We start from the raw sequence: 21670 nt of genomic DNA on the forward strand, positions 1-21670 counted from the left end.
AACAGTGCCGGCCCGGCGTGGTGGTACATGGCTGTAATCCCTAAATTCGGGAGGATTGGGAGTTGCAGGCCAGCTTGGGATACATAGTACATAACAGTTAGCCTGAGCCATACAGACTTTGTCTCAAGTCAACAAGCAAAATCCCCCCCCAAAAGGAAACAAATATGTAGGGGACCCTGGCACATCAAAGAGCTCCTTGTTTCTAATAAGCCAGGTGTGATGGCTCCTACCTGTGGTCCCGGCACACTTCAGAGTTACAGGTAGATCTAAACTCAGGGCCAACCATAGCCAATGAGGCGCCATTGAAAGCAAACGCTGCCATTCCTCCCTCCCCAAGACGCACTTCCCAGATCCCCCAATGTTGCCTGCAAAATAGAGTCCTTCCATTCGTGCACTGGGGAGTGGGTCCTCAGATTGCACTGGGGCAGTGAAAACGATCTGGGATAGTGCTCACTTCTGCAACCCGTATACTAAAATTAGAACATACAGAGATTAGCATGGCCCCTGTGCAAGGAAGACACGCAAATTCATGAAGTGTTCCATATTTTAAGAAAAGATCTAGGGCTGGAGAGATGGCTCGGAGGTTAAGAGCACTGCCTGCTCTTCCAAAGGCCCCCAGTTCAGTTCCCAGCAACCACATGGTGGCTCACAACCATCTATAATGAGATCTGGTGCCCTCTTCTGGCTTGCAGGTCTACATGCATACAGAACACTGTATACATAATAAATAAAAATACATCTTAAAAAAAAAAATCTAGGATATAGTAAAGTTGAAGAAACGGGAACAACTGGAATATTGGTCCCTGGGGATGGGTGGATGGGGAACCCAGGAAGAAGACCCAAGCATGGTGGTGAGCATGTGTAATTCGAGCTCTGAGAGGGTGAGTCAGCAGCCGGCCCAGCTGAACTGACCAGCTCCAGGCTCCGTGAGAGATGGCAATGCCTAATGTGACACTCTGACTTCCACGTGCACACACACAGGCAGTGTACTGCAGGCACACAGGTGAGGAAAAAAAACAAACGAGGCCTGGAGGTGACTCCAGTACCCACAGTCAGGTGGCTGACAGCTGCTCTAACTCTTGCTTAGGGATCTCATGCCCTCTTCCTGTCTCATATGCCTATCACACATGCAGCATAAACATACATAATGAAAAGAGAAGAAGGGGGCTCCGCAGTTTAGAGCACCTGTTCTGGCAGAGGACCAGCGTTCAATTCTCAGCCCCCACACGGCAGCTTACAACTGTAACTCCAGTTTGCGGGGTATCTGATACCCTCTTCTAGTCTTGGGTCCTGCACTAGTGTGGTGAAGAAAACATACATGTAGGTGAAACACCAACACCACACAGGTAAAAGTAAAGTTTGGGCTTGAGTAGCTCAGCAGGTAGGAAACGGTTGTTGTTTGGTTCCCAGCACCTACGCCGTGGTTCTCCACCATCCAGGGTTCCAGTGTAGGGGATCTGATGCTTCCTGACTTCTGTGGGTACCAGGCACGTATAGAAATAAGTCTCTAAAAACTTAAATGTTTTTTTTTTATGTAAAATTTAAGATTATTTACATAAATTACTTTTTTATGTACATGGTTGATTTTCCCTGCATGTAGGCACGTGCATCATGCTTGTGTCTGATCCTAGTGGAGGTCAAAAGAGGATGTCAGATTTCTAGAACTGGAAGTACTTAGTCAGGCTGGTACTGGAAACCAAACTCAGTGTGTGTGTGTGTGTGTGTGTGTGTGTGGTTTTTCGAGACAGGGTCTCTCTGTGTAGCCTTGGCTGTCCTAGACGCTCTTTGTAGACCAGGCTGGTCTCGAACTCACAGCGATCCGCCTGCCTCTGCCTCCCAAGTGCTGGGATTAAAGGCGTGCGCCACCACGCCCGGCCTGCGATGCTTTCTAAAACACAAGTTTTCACTACAGCCTAGAAACGCAGCTTTGACAATCACTGAACCCTGTCACAAGGTGTGCTTCCCTGAGTACTGTAGCACTCTGCTTAAAAATAATATCATAAATTGGCAACAAATACCAGGAAACCTGGGGAGAATTTCTATGACACAGTTGTCGATGAGAATCGGGACTGGGAAGCTAGTATCGTGTAACCCTAGCAGGAAGGAGGCTGAGGCAGGAGGATCACTGAGAATTTGTAGCCAGCATTTGGTACAGAAACTGCACAAAAAGATTGCGGCTCTCTTTTCTCTTATTGGTTGGAGGAGGGAAGTGATATTTATATCAACCAATGAGAATTTTTTACGGAACTAACTAGTGTAAAATGACAATCAAATGTTTTAAGGATCGATTCGTTTACACCATTGGCAGGCTGGCGTTTCCTGCGACCAATAAGCCAACCTGAATCAACCTAGTGAGCGGAGGCCCCGGCGAGACCCCGCCTCCCCGTCCTGACAACCTGCTTTCCACTTCTATTGGCTTTCACATAAGAATGACAGTTTCATCACCCAATGAACTAGTGAGGTTAGCCCTTCCTCGTGCCTTTTTTATTGGCTCGTGTTCTTGAGTGGCAGTGTTCTTGACCAATTGGAAGCAGCATTGGGGCTACGGGCTCTGCCCCGGAGGCCGGGAAGGGAGGTCGCTCGGGTCGGGTGTCGCCTGAGAACCGGATGAGGCGGCGACTGTGAGGCCGAGCCGGGAGCGGGCGTCGCGGCGAAGGGGAGCCCGGGCGGGCTAGCAGAGCCGAGCAGGAGGAAGCAACGACTACAGACGCCTCGGAGCCGCGAGTCGTAGCCGGGGTGCCGCGGGGCGGAGGCAGGCACCATGGGCAACCGCGGGATGGAAGAGCTCATCCCGCTGGTTAACAAGCTGCAGGACGCCTTCAGCTCCATCGGCCAGAGCTGCCACCTGGACCTGCCGCAGATCGCCGTGGTGGGCGGCCAGAGCGCCGGCAAGAGTTCGGTGCTCGAGAACTTCGTGGGCCGGTGAGCGAGCGCGCCGGCGGCGGTTCTGGGGCTCCGGCGGGGAGGGCGGGCGGCGGCCTAGGGCGCGGAGGGCGGGCGGGGAATGGCGGAACTGTGGCTCGCGGACGCCGCAGGACCGGTGGCAGTGGGGAAGGTCTGTGGCAAGAGTCTCCATGGCTTTCCGCAGGGACTTGGAGATGCAGACCCAGGCCGGGGACTGGTCGGTGATGGTGAGGTTTGGGCAAGACAGTCAATGCAGACACCTCTTCCTCTTGGTGCATCTAGTCCTGGCTATTGCTGGGGGAGCTCTGACAATTGCTTTTGCCTGTGATCCAGGATAGATCCCCTCCTCTTTTCTCTTGCTACCTGAATATCTTGGTATGTGTGCTGCTGAAGATAGCATTTGCCACCCAGCTAGCCATGGAAGATGACCCCTAGGGTCTTCTGGCCGAGTGTTTATCCAGAGCCTTCTCAACTGTCTGGTTAGCAGTTTATCCGTTCTGGACAGGCGTCCGACCAGGACCATTTGGTTGCCCCATCTGTCTAGACCCATCCACAAGTCCACTGTTGTCTGGCTAGCTGTTTAGGGTGACCTCTTGTGTGCAAGTGCCCATCTGTGCCCATTGCCTACCCGAGTTGACCTCTGCTATCTGAGTGCTTGAACTTCAGGGGCCTCTGTTATCTCGGTCTCTTGGGCTGACTGGCTCCTGTCTTCCAAGTGAATCCATCCATTAGTCTGTCCACCCTGCGGTTCTTTACCACCCAGGCAGCCCTGCCTGTCCCAGCCTTTCTGAGTGACAGAAAGTGGGAGACTTGGGAAGAAACATTCCTCAGGCTTTTTTCCTGGCCCTACTAGCTAGCTCTTCAGCTAAAGCTTCCCGCTTGGAATGCCCTCCAGACAGCTCTGGGAGCCTCAGCTTGTTCCATCTGTCCAGTGGGCAAATTCCACTTGCAGCTGTTTCTAGAATCCAGGAAGTGAGTGAAGGAGGGATGTTGATTTACTCCTGTCCCCTCCCCCTCTGCCTCTTACACAGCACCACTTCTCCATTCCAGGAAGTGTTCCATGTACATGCTACGTCGTGTGCCCAAGTGATAACATTTGCTTTATTGTGGACATTATCATGTGTGTGTGTCCCAGTGTGTGTGTTCCAGTGTGTGCCACGGTGCACTTGGGGAAGTCAGAGCACATCATCTTTGTGAGGTCCCTCTACATTCATGTGGGTCCTGGGGATCAAACTCAAGTCATCAGGCTTATATGGCAAGCCCCTTTATCCGCTGAGCCATATCAGTGACCTTCCATCCTAAATTTGTGAGACCTGCTCTCACACTGAGCCTGAAAGCTCACTCATAGGCTAGCGTGGCTGGCCAGTGAGCTCCAGTGACCTACCTTCCTCTGCCTCACCCTAGCATTGGAACACACACACACACACACACACATCATGGAGGCAGGAGCATCTCTGAATTTGAGGTTATCTTACTCTACATAGAGGGTTCTAGGGCAGCCAGGTCTACTACATAGTGAGACCTTGTCTCAAACAACGTAAGGATTGAGGCAAGGGTGCAGGAACTGGGATGTTAAGAGTATTGCTTTAGGCTGAATTAGGTGCACCTGTGATCTTAGGTGCCCCAGAGTCTGAGGCAGGAGATTGCTTGAGTTTGAGGTCACCCTGGGCTCCATTGTTAGTCCTTGTCTCAAAAAAAAAAAAAAAAAAAGCCACAAGAGGGCTGGCTGTCAGTGTAGCTCAGACAGAGCACTTGCCTAGCATGAGGAAGGCCCTGAGGCCAGTCCCCAGCACCAAACTGATAACAAATATTATTACCATTTATGTTCTCTTTGACTGCCTCAGACCTTTCTATGACTGTGGCTTTTAGGTACTGAATTAATTTTTTTATGTATATGGGTACATATTTATTTATTTTTGGTTTTTAGATTTTTAAGATAGTGTATCTCTGTGTAACAGAGCCTTGGCTGTCCTGAAGCCCTTTGTAGTCCAGGCTGGCCTCAAACTCACAGAGGTGTACCTGCTTTTGCCTCCTGAGGGCTGAGATTAAAGGTGTGCGCCACCACAGCCTGACTGCTAATTAATTTTTTAGATAGATTCTCACAATGTAGACAAGGCTGGCCTTGAATGCACAGGGATCCACCTGCTTCTTCCTCCTGCGTGCTGAGATTACAGGTGTATAGCACCGTTCCTGGTTTTTTAAAACTTTTTTTGAAACAGTCTCGTATTGTAGTCTAGTCTGACGCGGAACTTGCTGTGTAGCACAGGTTGGCCCCAAAATGGTAGCAATCTCTTTCTGCTTCCATGTTCCAAGTGCCGGGATCACAGGCATGCACTACTATGTCTGGCATTAATCTTTTTGTTCTAGAGTGCAGTAACATGCCTGCGCAGCCTAGAGGGGCCCTTTTGGGTGAGACCCACTCAGAGCTACTCTCTATTTCCTGCTGTGAACTTGACTAAATAGAGTCAGAACTGGGAGTGTTTCCTTCTTCTGCTGTTCTTGAATGTCCAGTGGGTATCTGGCTGGCACCCAGGAGCAAAGGAGAGAGTGTGCCAAGGGCTCTGGCCAGCCCAGCACCTGGGGACAGCTCGGCCTGCTTCCTGTCAGTGCTGCCGTGGATTTTTCTAAGAACACTGCTGTACTCTAGGATGTCCCAGTTGGGCCAGCCCCCTGCAGGGGCTTGCATGCAGATTGCTTGCCCTGGGGGTTAAGGGCTTGAAATGTGTGTAACAGGTCTCACATGAAGTCCAGATTTCTACAGAGCCAGAAAATACCCAGAAGATTCTAGAGAGTAACGATAATGGTGTGGAGGCCTGAGGCCCCAAGCATGGATCTACCATGACTGGCTGTGTGTGTGACTTTAGCCAAGTAGATTGGGCATTCTGGGCCCAGTATCCTTTGTGTGTGTCTGTGTACACATGTCTGCAAATGAGTGTATGGAGGTCAGAGGTCAGCCTCACACATGGTTTCTTAGGAGCCATCTACTTTATGTTTTTTTTTGTTTTTGTAGTTGTTGTTGGTTTTCTGAGACAGGGTTTCTCTATGTAGCCTTGGCTGTCCTGGACTCACTTTGTAGACCAGGCTGGCCTCAAATTCAGAGATCCACGTGCCTCTGCCTCCCGAGTGGTGGGATTAAAGGCGTGCGCCACTGCACCCGCTCTAATTTTTGTTTTTTAGATGTGGTCTCTGACTGGAACTTAGAGCTTGCTGATTCGTCTAGACTGACTGGCCAGCTAGACCCAGGGGCTAGATCTGTCTGAGGCTTCACACTGCTGGCATGGCAAGTGTGCATTATGATGCCTGGCTCTTTACATGCTTGCCAAGGATTGGGTCTTCATTCTCGTGCAGTAACTTAGCTCCCTAACACCAAACAACCCCCACCCCCATCCCCCACCCCAGGACTCATGTATTCTCGGCTGGCTTTGAAATGACTGTGTAGCTGAGGATAACCTAGAACTCCTGATCTTCCGCCTCCGCCTCCTGCGGTCCGCCATAGCAGGTGTGCACCACCAGGTTTGCGTTTATGTAGTGCTGGGGATGGAACCCAGAGTTTTGTGCATGGTGGTGAGCCAGGCAGCCTCTCATCTTTCTCTGCTGTAAGATGGGGCTGTATGTAGTTTGGGCAGTACAAGGCAGTGGTAGAGTGCCTGCTATCATGTGCTAAGGCTCCCAGAAGTTAAAAATTAGTAAGACCAAGACTCTCATGCGGGGGTGAGCTGACTTAATGGGTAGCTTGCTGGGTCCTCTACCCAAGGCTGCTCCTACTCTAGGAAGCTTTTGCATTTGAAACCTTTGGCCGGCCAGCTTTGTACACTAGCCATAGTTTTGTGGATCTCAGGAGCACTTGGTTCCTACCTAACCTTTGCTATTTAGCTGAGGGGCTGGCAGAGAGAGGCTAGCTGGATTCCCCCCCCCCCCCCCATCCCCTTTTCCCCCATTTGGACAGGAGCCCAGAAAGTTGGGGCTCCAGCTGGAAAGCTGAGGCTGGGCTCCTTCCTGTGAGTGGATTGCTTTTCAGTGTCTGTTACCTCAGTAAGAAGTGGGGCTACCATTCCAGTTGAGTATTTGACCTGCTACCTTATGGAGTCATCTTGTGCATGTCACTGAGGCCTTTGGCAAGAGACTGAATCCTACCTCTGTAAGACGTACAAACAGAAGCTGGGCGTGGTGGCGCACGCCTTTAATCCCAGCACTTGGGAGGCAGAGGCAGGTGGATCGCTGTGAGTTCGAGGCCAGCCTGGTCTACAAAGCAGGTCCAGGACAGCCAAGGCTACACAGAGAAACCCTGTCTCGAAAAACAAAACAAAAGACCTACAAACAGGCTGACAAGGATGACTCAATGGGTAAAGGGTTTGCCACCAAGCTTATGACCTAGGTTTGATCCCCAAAACCCAATGGTAGAAGCAAAGAAGCAATTTCTGTGTGGTTTATGCATGCATAGACACAGACCCAAAGAGGATAAATAAAATGTTTGAAATAATAGGGTTTTTTTAGGCCAGGTATGGTGGCTCACGCCTTTAATCCCAGCACTCAGGAGGCAGAGGCAGGTGCATCAATGTGAGTTTGAGGCCAGCCTGGTCTACAAAGTGAGTCCAGGACAGCCAGACTATACAGAGAATCTTTGTCTTGGAAAAACAAAACAAAAAATTAAAAAGAAAAACAAACAGAGACTTAAGCTGTCACTCAGTTGGTATAGTGCTTAGGATGAATGGAGCCCCAGATTCCACCCCCCAGCATTACAGAAACCTGGGGCATGGAGGCAGAAAGAGCAGGAGTTCCAGGTTCAGGCCCAGAACCCCAGCACTCAGGCTGAGGCAGGAAGCTTGCTAGTCTGGGCTCTCTAGGGAAACCCTGCCTAAGTAAATAAATAGTTGGTGGGTTGTGATAGCAATAGCTCTTCCTTAGGCTGAATGAGTGCTCATTGGACAGTGTTTCCCAGTGCTTAGCACAACTGTCCCATGTGCCTAGGGATATGGCCTTGAGCCAAATAACCTTCAGCAGAGACTAGATAAAAGCGCTGGTGTGAGGGATAACAGTGCTGGGGGAAGTAGAGCAAGTAAGTGAGGATTACTACTATCAGGGGAGTCAGCTGACTCTTGACTTGGGACAGGGGACTGCCTGAAGCTGGGAGAGGTGTCCTAAAGGCTGGAAAAAGCATCCCAGGATGTGGAAATAGCCAGGGTGCCGGGAAGCTAGAACTGAAAGATGAGGTTTAAAAAGAGTTTGTGTGGGGCTTTGCACAGGCCTCCTTTTTCCTGGACAGCAGGAAACAGGGAGAGAAAGTGGCCAGGAGGCCCTGTCCCTGTCACTAACTGGATGCTTGGGTAGCTGAGAGTGCTCTGCTCTCCTGATTGACAGTTTTCCATTCCATTCAGGGCCTGGTCCCATTTTCCTCACATCAGTAGGCACTGGTGGCTGTGTGTACAGGTACTTGTGCATGTGTTCATGTGCTGTGGAGATCAGAGGTTGACGTTGGGTGGATCTGTGTGTGGCACAGTGCATGTGGAGGTCGGAGGACAGCTTGCAGGAGTTGTTTCTCTCCTTCTTATTTGTGGGTCCCATAGCTCCAACCCAGGTCACCAGGTGTGCCAGCAGCTGTCTCTATCCACTGAGCCATCTCTTTGTTTTTTTGAGACAAGGTTTCTCTGTGTAGCCCTGGCTGTCCAGGAACTCAATCTGTAGATTAGGCTGACCTCAAACTCAGGGTGATTTGCCTCCCTCTGCCTCCCGAGTGCTGGGATTACTGGTGTGTGCCACTGCGCCTGGCTTTTCTTCTGTTTTTAATACACAGTGTCTTTGCTATGTAACCCGGCCTGGCCCCAAGCTTGTGATTCCTTGGCCCCCTTTTCCCAGTGCTGCAGTGGCAGGCCTGAACCACCACACTGTACTCAGCAGAGAGCATTTCCCAGAGCTGGGTAATAGCTGGTCACCGAAGGGAGAACCCCATTCCTCTCCTCACACTTGGATTTGCCCAGAGTTGCAGCTGGTCTAGGCTGTGCCAGGTTAGAATACAAATGGTGAAATGACAGGCTCCTTGGTTGCTGGGAGAAACTTGGGCATCTGCTGAACCCTAATTTACAGGGGAGGGGCCAAGTGCTGGCTGTAATTAGGCCCTTATTAAAGTGTCAACGCTTTTGGAGAAAATACAGTCAGTAATGAGCTACTTCATGGCCTCTCTGCAAGCTGAGCAAATGGAAGACACTGTTGTGCCTCCTGAGCCAGATGATGCACCAAGAAAGACTCCTGCTTCCCGGTGATTCTGGGGTTTCTGTGGGGCCACCCTCAGCTTTAGCCAGAGGATAGGCGAGCACTTTCTCTTATTTATATTTATTTGTTTGTTTTTGAAGACAGCTTCTCTGTGAACTCACTTTGTAGACCAGGCTGGCCTCCCTGAGATCTGCCTGCCTCTGCTCCCTGAGTGCTGAGATTAAAGGTGTGTGCCACCCATCCTAACTCCCCTCCCCTTGCTTTCTTCTACCTCTAGTCTTTGTTTCTTACTGTTTCTCTTTATTTTAACATCTGCTTTGTTCTTATTTTTTATGTGTATGCATGTGTGCTTACATGAGTTTATGTGCACCATACAGCTGTGTTGCCCCTGAATGCCAGAGGGAGTTGGCCCTCTGGAGCTTCAGTTGCCGACAGTGTGGACTGCCATGTGGTACTGAGAATTCAACCCTAGCCCCCTGCAAGAGCAATATGTGCTCATGTGTGTTGAGTCATATCCTTCTCTTGTTTCTTTTAAGACACACATGTAGCCCAAGCTGGCCTGGAATTTCCCAAGTATCTGAGGATGACCTTGAACTCCCAGTCTTCCTGTATCCATTTGCTGGAATTCCAGATATGTGCCATCATTCTGGTTTCTTCCTTGCTGGGATGGAACCCAGGGCTTGCTGCATGCTAGCACCTGAACCACTCCACCAGCTGAGGCCCGCTCCAGCCCATGGGAGACAGTTGCTGCTTGTTTTACTACCTTCAGCTACAGGTGGGGAAACTGAGACTAGAGAGGGAGAGTAATGCTTGTCATGAAGGCCAGGGTCCTTTTAGGTTGTAAGGTGTGTGTCCTAACTGTCCAGCCTTAAGTTGGGCCTAATGGGCCAGGTGCTGGAGACTTGTCGGGGACCTGGACCCAACTAAAAAGAAAATGGGTGAGCAGGTACACGAACAAGGAACAGTCTGGAAGAATGAGCAGTATGGAGATAGATAGTTTGGAGTCAGAAGTGAGAGATTGGTTTTAGTGCCTGCTGTCATGTGGCTGCCCCTCAGTTGAGTTGGAGACAGGGAACGGCAGGCACGTCTCCTGTACACACCTGTTAGCTGATTGCCTGTGCAGATTTAGCATAGCCTGGGGTACATGGGACTCAGGACAGAGCAGAGTAGGAACTGGTGGGAGCCTGCCCTTCTTCCAGCTTCATGCGGGCCGCCACTGGAGTCTGTCCTATCGGGCACCTCTTCCACAGTGGAGTCAGCCTGCTGTTCCCAGGCGGACTCTTATCTCCACCCTGGATAACTCTGATCACCTTGTTTGTGTTGTTAACAACTAGTTTTCCAAGCTGAGTGTGATAGCTCACCCCTGTAATCCCAGCATTTGAAAGGTTGAGGCTGGAGGATTACCATAAATTCAAGGCTAGGCTGGCCTACAGAGTGAAACCCTATCTCAGGAAACAAACAAACAAACAAGCAAACCCAAAGCAATAACAACAAGAAAAGCTGCTGTAGTCTCAGCACTGAGAGGTGCAGGAGGAGAGAAGTTCATGGATAGCCTCTTCTCCCCAGCCAAGTGGAGGCCAGACTGAGCCACAGGAGACCTGTCTTAAACAACCCGGACAAGCCACCCAGGCATGGTGGCACATGCCTTTAGTCCAAACACAGATCCCTGTGAGTTTCAGGCCAGCCTGGTCTACAGTGTGAGTCCAGGACAGCCAAGGCTTCCCTGTCTCAAAACAACAACAACAAAACCAAAACAAAACAACCAAACCCAGACAAACCAAAGGAAAAGATAGTTTAACAACAAAGTCCACAAAAATAACTTTTCATTTTTTTAGATGTATGTGGTATGCATGTGTGTATATGCGTGTTTGCATGTGTGAGAATGAGTGCACAAGGAGGCCTGAGGTTGATGTTGTAAATTCCCCACTGCATCCACTGTGGCAGGGATTTTCAATCAAACCCAGAGCTCACTGATACAGCTAGTCTAGCTAGCCAGTTCGTTCTGGGCATTGATCCAATGTCTTGTCTGTCTAGGCTGGGATTGCAAGGGCTGCCACACTCACTTAGCATTATGTGGTTCTAGGGATCCAAACTCTGGCTCTCTTGTGTAGCAAGCACTTAACCATTGAGCAGGGACACCTCTTAGAAATCTTTCCATGGTAGTTTCCAGTTGCAGCTTGGAGCAGCCTGACCACCGTAGTGTGTTGAGTGGAGGTGGGCTGGGCCAGCACTGGGAAGTTGAGGTGATCATGCTATTGAGAGACAGTAGTGGCTGGGCATGGTGGCACATGCCTTTAATTCCAGCACTTGGGAGGCAGAGGCAGAGACAGGCAGATCTCAGTGAGTTTGAGGCCAGCTTGGTCTACAAAGTAAGTCCAGGCCAGCCAAGATAACACAGAGAAACTCTTGTGTCAAAAAAACAAAAACAAAAACAAACAAACAAAAAACCCCAAAAAAACCAAAAAGAAAGAAAGGAAAAAAAGAAAAAGAAAGAAAGGAGAGAGAGAGAGAAGCACCCTTAATGGGCGGTTAGCTACAGACTTCATACCATATGCCTTACCTACCTGGCAGCCTGTGTGTGATCCCTCTCACCCAGTAAAAACTCCTTGGCGAAGAACTGTCCATGATGCTGGGTTTGGAGTGGGTATTAGGAAAGCAGCCCCTTGGCCTTCCCTCATGGGCCTTACCGTGAGGCTTGCTTGCCTATAGATCCCCCTAACTTAGACTTTTCCAGCCTTCTTCCTAAGCTGGGATAAAGGCTTTGGCAAACTTTCCAGGTGCCAAGGTACAGTTCTGTCTGTGCCCTTCTCCCTCCTCCAGAATTAGGGTTACAGGCATATACTGCCATGCCCAGGCTTTTCCCTCAGTTTTGGAAATTGAATTCAAGTTTGGCCAGCAAGTGCTTTATTCATGGAGGTGCCTCTACAGTTTGTTTTATTGACATAGAGTTTTGCTATGCAGCTCAGGTTGCAGTGCTCTTGCCTCAGTTGCTGGAATTACAGGCGATGTCACTACACCTGGGCCCTCTGCTTGGTTGTTTTTTTTTGTTTGTTTGTTTTGTTTTGCTATTATGGAAATGCTAACGGTCGAGTCTGTGGTCCACAGGTATGGAAGCAACACTATCTAGGAACATCCCCATTGCCTGGTGAAGAAGGAGGCACCCCAGAGACTGCCCTTAATACATGTCTCCAGACGTGCAGGGCTATAGAGCAGGCAGGCATTGTCCTAGTGTGACACTGCTTGCCCAGTGACACACCCTGGCACAGCCAGGCCAGCCCCACTGAAAGCCCCAGAGGTGGCCTCAGTACACAGCTCTGTCTGTCCAGGCTCTGGTACTTCTTTCTGTCTTCTGCACTGGTAGATGAAGTCTTCCTAGAACAATATTTCTTTCTCAACCTTCCTAAGATGACCCCCAGCCATAAAATTATTTTCATTGCTACTTCATAAATGTAAATTTGCTACTGTTATAAATTATAATGTAAATAACTGTTATGCAAGTATCTGATATGTGATTCCTGTGAAAGGGTCTTTTGGCCTCCCAAATGGGTTGTAACCCACAGGTTGAGAACTGTTCTAGAGGATGGTAACTTTTTGGCCTGAAATACCTACCCCCAGCAGCCCCAACTGAAGGGAACCTGCCAGTGGGAAGGCTGGATCCTTCTGCATCCACCATTAGTCCTGGCACTGCGCGTGTGTGCCGCTGTGTTGAGAGGGACTGCGTGTTTGCTAAGATTTCCGTGGCTACCCTGTGAAGCCAGGCAGAGATCAAGGCTAGGAGACCGTGACCAGTGTCTGGAGTCTGCACTCAGCTGTCTCTTGTGGGTAGGTCTCTGTTGCTGTCATTTTGCAATGCTTACTTCCTCCTCAACCAAGCGGAAGCCTGGCTTCTGCAGCTTCTGCCTTGGTGGCACTGCCAGGGGACACTGTCTAGCACAGACTGTCAAGGAGTTGAGCATAAGTTGTTTTCTAGGGAGGTGCTTAGCTGGGCTTTGCCGTGGTGTAGGATGAAGACAGTCTTTTTATCTTTTGAAGGTTTCTTGAGGTCTCAGGCCATGTTGCTGACCTGAGCTGAGTTAAATGCATAGCTGAGGCTTTTGCTTGTGTGTTTCCTGCCCTCTCCTACCTATGCTGAGGTCACAGACACCAGGTCTTCCCTTCCCCACAACTTACTTCAGTCTTGAGTGCTGGGATTGTAGGCCTGTACAACTGCAATCATGCCTAGGTTTAAAAAAAAAAATGTTTGACAGTTTCATATAATCCATGCTTGGATGACAGGTATACACCACAATTCCTGGTTTATGTGGTTTATGTAGGGCTTCATGCCTGGTTTGTTTTTTGTTTTTGTTTCTTTGTTTGAGACAAGATCTTTCTTTGTAGCTTGATCTTCCCGCTCCCACCTCCTGAGTGCTAGGAGTATAGGCATGTGCAATCACACCAGATTTCAATTTAAAAAAAAATTTTATGGTACTTGACATAGCTTCTAGGGCTTTACCACAGACTTAAGCTTTAAGATTACATTAGAGTTATTTATGTATTTATTTTGGTTCTTGGAGGCAGTTTTTCCCAGTGTAGACCAGGCTGGCTCCAAACTCGGAGGTCTGCCTGCCTCTGCCTCCTGAGTGGTAGGAGTAAAGGTGTGCGCTGTGGTGACTGGCTACAGAAGCCTTGTAAAGCCAGGACAGAAGGCTGGGTGGTGGGAGCACACACCTTTAGTCCTAGCACTCGGGAGGCAGAGGCAGGTGATCCCTGTGATTTTGAGGCCAGCCAAGGCTGCGCAGAGAAACCCTGCCTCGAAAAACCAAAAGCAGAAGAGGAGGAGGAGGAAGGATAGAGAGGGGCCGGCCAGGTGGCTCAGCCTGGGAAAGGTGCGTGTGGCCAAGCCTGATGGCCTGAGCTGGGTTCCTGGGACTGTATACTGGAAGGAGAACAGACTTCACAAGTTCTCCTCTAACAAGGTCCGTAGCAGTCCCACCTCCAAGCACAGAAACAAATCAATATAATGCAATGTAAAGAGGTACGGGGCAGGTTGCTCATGTCTGACTCCCGCAGCCTAGAGACTCTGTTGAGACTGTCACTGTCACTGCTGATGGAAGCCACCTGTCACATGGCTGCCATCAGCCTGTCACTGTCCTGACACAGGATTACATGTCTAGCTGCTTCTAGGCTCTCAGTCTTTTCTAGTTTCTCATGACCTTGGGTTTTGATAGAGCATGAGCAACAGTAACTTCTAGCTTATCTGGCTTTTTCCTCACAGTTGACCGGTGAGTTCCTTCATTTTGGTTAAGAACACTACTTAGTTCCCCTTTATCCATCCAGTAGGGCTTCATGATGTCAGTCAGCAAGAGGAGAAAGGGCTGAGGTCTTCTGGTGAGCATGGCATCTGCCACACTTCCCTACTTGGAAGTCACTGGTTTTATTTTCCCATATTCTGTCTTTTGTAAGTATCAAGGCCCTAAAGGTTTTATGTGCATGTGTGAATTTACATGTATGTGTGGGTGCTTGTGTGTGGAGGGCAGGGCTTGCTGTCATGTGTCTCCCTTGAGTGTTGTGGAAAGGTCTTTCACTTAAACAGAGCTTGTCTACATCTGCTAATCTGGCTAGCTGGCGTGTTCTAGGATTTCCTGTCTCTCCCCCACAAACACTGGCATTACAGGCAGGAGCTACATCTGCTTGGCAGTGTGTTGGTACCAGAGATCTGGACTTTGGTCCTCAAGTTTGCATGTAAGTGCTTTGCCTGCTGAGCCATCTTTCCTGCCTTAATTTTGATTTTTGGCAGGGCTGGGGATGTGTAACTCATGGCCTCTACCACTGAGCCACTCCCCCAGCTCCACACCATGGGGATGCTAGGCAGGGGCTCTACCACTTTATCACTGAGGGGTTTCTAGGCAGGAATTTCACCATTAAATAATACCCCTAGTTTCTCAGTGATGGATTCCAGGCAAGTGCCCTCCTGCTGAGTCAGGTTTCCAGCCCCTAATTAAGGAGCAGAGGGGAACAGCTGTAGGCAGGGGTCCTACTGTGCCACACCTCCAACCCCTCATTGGGGGATCCTAAATAGGCACGCTATTGTTGAAGGCCATTTCCTAGCTGTCTGTTGCATTTTATATAGACTAGAAAGTGAAAGTCGAGAGTTGTTTTTGGTATTTTTTTGCAAAGCATTGTGCAGTTTTCTGTTGCATTGGATGGCCTTTGTCAGATGGGCATGGTCTGTTTTGGACACTGCTGGATGCCCAGTGGTTCCCACATCTGCCCAAGCCACATCTGTTTATGACTGCAGTTCTCTGCTCAGTGTTGAAATCAGGCACTGTGAGTACTCTTTGTTCTTTTTCTCAATTGTTTTGGATGTTCTAGGCCCTTTAAACATTAATTTTCTTTCTGTTGGTTTATTGTTTTGAGAATTCTTACCTTGTTTCTCACACTGACCTGGAACTTAAGCCTCTTCTACATCAGTGGTGCATAGTCAGCTTGTGGATTGATCTATCTGTCTGTCTGTCTGTCCACCTATCTTAGACAAAGACTCACTAAGCAACTCTGGCAGTCCTGAAACTCACTGTATAGACCAGGTTGACCTTAAACATCAGCCTCCAAGTACTGGGATGAAAGGTGTGGGCCCCTAACTCCAGTTATGTTGTGGATTTCTTTCTTTCTTTTTTTTTGGTTTTGTTTTGTTTTTTTAAGACAGGGTTTCTCTGTGTAGCCTTGACTGTTTGGGACTCGGGCTTTGTAGACCAGGCTAGCCTGAACTCACAGTGATTCGCCTGCCTCTCTGCCTTCCAAGTGCTGGGTTTAAAGGCGTGAGCCACCAATGCCCGGCTTGTTGTGGATTTCTACCAAACAAAATAAAAGGTTAAGGCTATGGCTTAGTGATGGAGTCCTAGTCAAGCGTAGACCAGGATGCCATCTATTGCACCTAAATAAATAAATTAAATAAAGGAAAAGAGATAAGAAAGGTTGTTTCTGTTTGCAAAGACATGTTGTTTGGTGTTTGTTCTGATTAGTTGAAACAACATCCTGTCCAGGTTGGCTTCAGGCTTTGTATGCGAAGATGACCTTGGACTCCTGATGATCCTGCCTCTACCTCCCAGGTGCTAGCATGACAAGCTTGCATCCCACACCTAGTCCATGGTGCTGAGGACAGAGCTTAGGACTGTGTGTGTCAGGCAAGTGTCATACTTGATCAAGTGAGCCCCAGCCCCAGTGAGGGCATGGACTTTTTTTTGTTGTTTTTTCCAGACAGGATCTCTCTGTAGCCTTGACTGCCCTGCACTCACTTTGTGGACCAGGCTGGCCTCAAACTCACAGCAATCCACCTGCCTCTGCCTCCCAAGTGCTAGGATTAAAGGTGTGCGCCACCACCGCCCAGCTGCATGGACTTTTTAAATTCATTTTTATGCTTATGTGGACATGTGTTTGTGGATGTGGGTGTCAGGGGGGTAGTTCCAGGTATAGGTTCTGGCCTTCACCTTATTTGAGACTGGGTCTCCTGTTTAGTGCTGCTGATGACAGGCCAGGTGGCCCCTAATGGGGACTCTCCTATCTCTGCACCCTAGCCTCCTGTTAGTTTTGATTGCTGTCCTGTTCTGCCAGCTGTCCAGCACTGGCCTGCATGGCCTGCTGCCTCACTCTTGTCCATTTGACTACTCCACCCCCATGGAAGGAGCCTGCCCCCAAGCGCTGGGACATATGGTGGAGCAGGCCTGTGCCAAGCACTGGTGCCAGGAATGCTGGAAATGGGTGAAGTGTATTGCCAGGAAATAGCCACTCTGAAAATATCCATATTTGCTCACTATAGATGGAATTGTTTTTTGTTTGTTTGCTTGTTTGTTTTTCAAGACAGGGTTTTTCTGTGTAGCCCTGCTTATCCTGGAATTCTTTCTGTAGACCAGGCTGGCCTCAAACTCTGAGATCCGCCTGCCTCTGCCTCCCAAGTGCTGGGATTACAGGCGTGCGCCACCACCGCCTGGTCAGATCCTTCTAATAGTGTCAAGTCTTCATTTATTTTGTTTATTTGTTTTGTTTTGTTGTGAGACTGGGTGTTTGTTATGTAGCTCTGGCTGTTCTGGAGCTTGCTATGTAGACCAGGCTGTTCTCAAACTCCTCACAGAGATCCACATGTCTCTGCCTTCCAATTATTGGGGTTTAAAGACATGTGACAACACATCCAGCCATTAAAAACTTGAGAGGGGTGTGTGTGTGTGTGTGTGTGTGTGTGTGTGTGTGTGCGCGCGCGCGCGCGCGCGCGCGCGCGCGCTCACTCGTGTTGGTCAAAGGACAACTTGCAAGCTTTGGTTCTCTCTTTCCTCTGTGTATTCCAGGTATTGAAGTCAGGTCTTCAGACTTGGCAGCAAGCCCCTTTACCTGCAGAGCCATCTTACAGACCCCTTCTTTATTCTGTTTTCAGCCCCACTGGGCCTTGATGTTCCTCCACCAGGATCTTTTTTTTTTTTTTTCCTCCTCCACTAGGATCTTTTTGAATGCTGTCTGCACTCCCTAATCACGGTTTGTCCCTCAGGCAGCTCTGCAGCTCACTTACTGCCTCCTTCCTGTTTCCACAGAAATGTCCCTGGAGCCCAGGGCAATCCCAAGACCCTCTGCTATCATGTCACCACCTTGTCATTTTGTCCACCTGCAATTTCTTGGTTTTGGTTTAGTTTTTTGAGGCAGAATTTCTTTGTGTAGCCTTGGCTGTCCTGGATAAACTTTGTACATTAGGCTGGCCTTGAACTCACAGAGATCTACTTGCCTCTGCCTCCCGGGTGCTGGGATTACACCTAGCTATACCTGTCATTTCTTTTTTAAAAATTAATTTTAATTTATTTTATTTTCACCTGTTATTTATTTATCTATCTATCTATCTATCTATCTATCTATCTATCTATCTATCTATCTCCCGAGACAGGGTTTTTCAGTGTAGCCTTGGCTGTCCTAGACTCACTTTGTAGACCATGCTGGCCTCTAACTCACAGTGATCCACCTGCCTCTGCCTCTGCTTCCCGAGTGCTGGGATTAAAGGCGTGTGCCACCATACCCGGCCCACACCTGTAATTTCTTTTGGAAGTGTTTATACTCCTTGTTTGTTTGACCTAAAGTTTCCTCTTCCCGGATGTGCCCCTGCCTTGCAGGTTCCTGGCCCATCTCCATGTGTCACTTTTTTACATCCACCTATGCTTTAGTCACTAAGAGTCATTCAGCAAAGGAGACAGATGAGTCCTTTGTCACACTGTGACCTGGGCCCCACCCAGCTGGGCCAAACCAGCACGCTCAGTGCCATACACAACAAAAAGACACCAGGGCTCTAGCTCAGGACTGTAAGCTACAAAGCTTCAGGACAGGCAAATGAGGATTGGCTAAGGTAAGCACAGCCAAGGCCTTCCTGCTGATCTTAGTATTGGCTGCAGTGGGGGTTTTGATACTTTGTCCCATGTTGCCTAGGCAGGCCCCAGTCATAGAGGAGGCTGACCTTAAAGTTCTGATCTTTCTTCTCTACTTCTCCAGTGCTGGATGACCTAATCCTCTCTATAACGTTGGAGCATCATCTTCAGCCTTCTGGCCCAATATATCTGACAGACATATTTGTGAGGCAGGAACTATTGAGGACTTGCTTACCCTGTCTTGGCAGAGTTTGGCCATCTACTCTGCCTGCATCCAAGCTTGCCCTATTTTAGGCAAAATTCTGTCTGTGGTAGAAATGAGGATATTTTGCCCAGTGGCTTGTTTGTCACATTTGAAGCCATCTCCATAAGGAGGTTCTTTGATGCTCATCATCCTCTGTGAGGTGGGCTACGTGTTGTCAGGAGTTAACCTGTCTCATTGTCAATGAATCTTTAAAGTAATATAAACATTTTTAAATGCCACATCTGCTTTTTGGGGTGCTGAGGTGAAACCCAGGGCTCCTATATGCTAGTCAAGTGCCAGCTCAAGCTTAGCTCCAGCCATGGTCCTAGAGTTTATACAGAGACATAAAGTCGTGTGTGTGTGTGTGTGTGTGTGTGTGTGTGTGTCGTGAAAACCAAGCTAATATAAGTTTAGAGGCGTGAAGACTAAGGGGAGGAGGGGCAGGGAAGTAATCAACATCTAATACGCACATATGGAAATGCCCTTCCAGAACACAGTATTGTATACAGTAAAAACAAATAACAAAAAGCCTCCAAAAACATAATAGAAAGATATGAAAGAAACCAGGGACAAAAGCCACATGAATCCACATGGAGGAACATTCCAGAACAGGCTAGTTCCCAGAGACAGCTAGGACGTGGTCACAGGAGGTGGCAAGGAAATAAGTGCTTGTTGGACATAGAGTGTGGGGAAGATTGAAATGTCCTGAAATCAGTGGGAAGAGTTTCACAGTTTAATCCACAAAACCCCAGCAGCCACTTAAACCAGCGGATCACAAGGCCCGTGATGCACTTTCTGGGAAGCCAGTTAAGCCCGAGGCAGAAACCAGCTTTCCCATCCCCTGCCAAACAGCTACAAAAGAATGCATGCTTCTGCCTTGAGGACGAACTTGAGCAGGGCTACTGAGGCAGGAGCATTGCCAAGAGTTCAACCTGGGCTATCGTGTGAGACCCTGTCACAAAGAAAGTAGGAGCCATAGATAAGAGAGATGATAGTTCTTCCATCTGAGATGGGGTCACCCCCTTCATGGTGAACTCCAACTGACACCAGCCTGCAAGTGCTGTGAGCCCTGTGTGTTCTTCCCATCACTCGTGCCCCATGTGTACTACCCATCACTCGTGCCCTGTGTGTTCTTCCCATCACTCGTGTCCCGTGTGTTCTTCCCAGCACTCGTGCCCCGTGTGTACTTCCCATCACTCGTGCCCCGTGTGTTCTTCCCATCACTCGTGCCCCGTGTGTTCTTCCCATCACTCGTGCCCCGTGTGTTCTTCCCATCACTCGTGTCCCGTGTGTTCTTCCCATCACTCGTGCCCCGTGTGTACTTCCCATCACTCGTGTCCCGTGTGTTCTTCCCATCACTCGTGCCCCGTGTGTACTTCCCATCACTCGTGTCCCGTGTGTTCTTCCCATCACTCGTGCCCCGTGTGTACTTCCCATCACTCGTGCCCCGTGTGTTCTTCCCATCACTCGTGCCCCGTGTGTTCTTCCCATCACTCGTGCCCCGTGTGTACTTCCCATCACTCGTGCCCCGTGTGTTCTTCCCATCACTCGTGCCCCGTGTGTTCTTCCCATCACTCGTGCCCCGTGTGTTCTTCCCATCACTCGTGTCCCGTGTGTTCTTCCCATCACTCGTGCCCCGTGTGTACTTCCCATCACTCGTGTCCCGTGTGTTCTTCCCATCACTCGTGCCCCGTGTGTACTTCCCATCACTCGTGTCTCGTGTGTTCTTCCCATCACTCGTGCCCCGTGTGTACTTCCCATCACTCGTGCCCCGTGTGTTCTTCCCATCACTCGTGCCCCGTGTGTTCTTCCCATCACTCGTGCCCCGTGTGTTCTTCCCATCACTCGTGTCCCGTGTGTTCTTCCCATCACTCGTGCCCCGTGTGTACTTCCCATCACTCGTGTCCCGTGTGTTCTTCCCATCACTCGTGCCCCGTGTGTTCTTCCCATCACTCGTGCCCCGTGTGTACTTCCCATCACTCGTGCCCCGTGTGTTCTTCCCATCACTCGTGCCCCGTGTGTTCTTCCCATCACTCGTGTCCCGTGTGTACTTCCCATCACTCGTGTCCCGTGTGTTCTTCCCATCACTCGTGCCCCGTGTGTTCTTCCCATCACTCGTGCCCCGTGTGTTCTTCCCATCACTCGTGCCCCGTGTGTTCTTCCCATCACTCGTGCCCCGTGTGTACTTCCCATCACTCGTGCCCCGTGTGTTCTTCCCATCACTCGTGCCCCGTGTGTTCTTCCCATCACTCGTGCCCCGTGTGTTCTTCCCATCACTCGTGCCCCGTGTGTTCTTCCCATCACTCGTGCCCCGTGTGTACTTCCCATCACTCGTGCCCCGTGTGTACTTCCCATCACTCGTGCCCCGTGTGTACTTCCCATCACTCGTGCCCCGTGTGTTCTTCCCATCACTCGTGTCCCGTGTGTACTTCCCATCACTCGTGCCCCGTGTGTTCTTCCCATCACTCGTGCCCCGTGTGTTCTTCCCATCACTCGTGCCCCGTGTGTACTTCCCATCACTCGTGCCCCGTGTGTACTTCCCATCACTCGTGCCCCGTGTGTTCTTCCCATCACTCGTGTCCCGTGTGTTCTTCCCAGCACTCGTGCCCCGTGTGTACTTCCCATCACTCGTGCCCCGTGTGTTCTTCCCATCACTCGTGCCCCGTGTGTTCTTCCCATCACTCGTGCCCCGTGTGTACTTCCCATCACTCGTGCCCCGTGTGTTCTTCCCATCACTCGTGCCCCGTTTGTACTTCCCATCACTCGTGCCCCGTGTGTTCTTCCCATCACTCGTGCCCCGTGTGTACTTCCCATCACTCGTGCCCCGTGTGTTCTTCCCATCACTCGTGCCCCGTGTGTTCTTCCCATCACTCGTGCCCCGTGTGTTCTTCCCATCACTCGTGCCCCGTGTGTACTTCCCATCACTCGTGCCCCGTGTGTTCTT

The 21670-nt window shown here is 49.8% G+C and overlaps 1 protein-coding gene across 9 annotated transcripts in view; it reads left to right on the forward strand.

Moving 5' to 3' along the window:
• The first annotated feature begins 2575 nt into the window (after positions 1-2575).
• The window catches only part of DNM2 (dynamin 2), an 88993-nt gene continuing 69898 nt past the window's right edge, over positions 2576-21670 (forward strand). For all 9 annotated transcript variants that reach the window (XM_084784158.1, XM_084784159.1, XM_084784160.1 and 6 more), the window contains exon 1: positions 2576-2922. In XM_084784158.1, the coding sequence (XP_084640284.1) occupies positions 2762-2922 (161 nt within the window). In that variant the 5' untranslated portion in view covers positions 2576-2761. The remainder of the gene's footprint in view (positions 2923-21670) is intronic.

The sequence above is a fragment of the Acomys minous genome (assembly GCF_964271855.1).
Source record: "Acomys minous genome assembly, chromosome: 5".
Classification (NCBI taxonomy): domain Eukaryota; kingdom Metazoa; phylum Chordata; class Mammalia; order Rodentia; family Muridae; genus Acomys; species Acomys minous.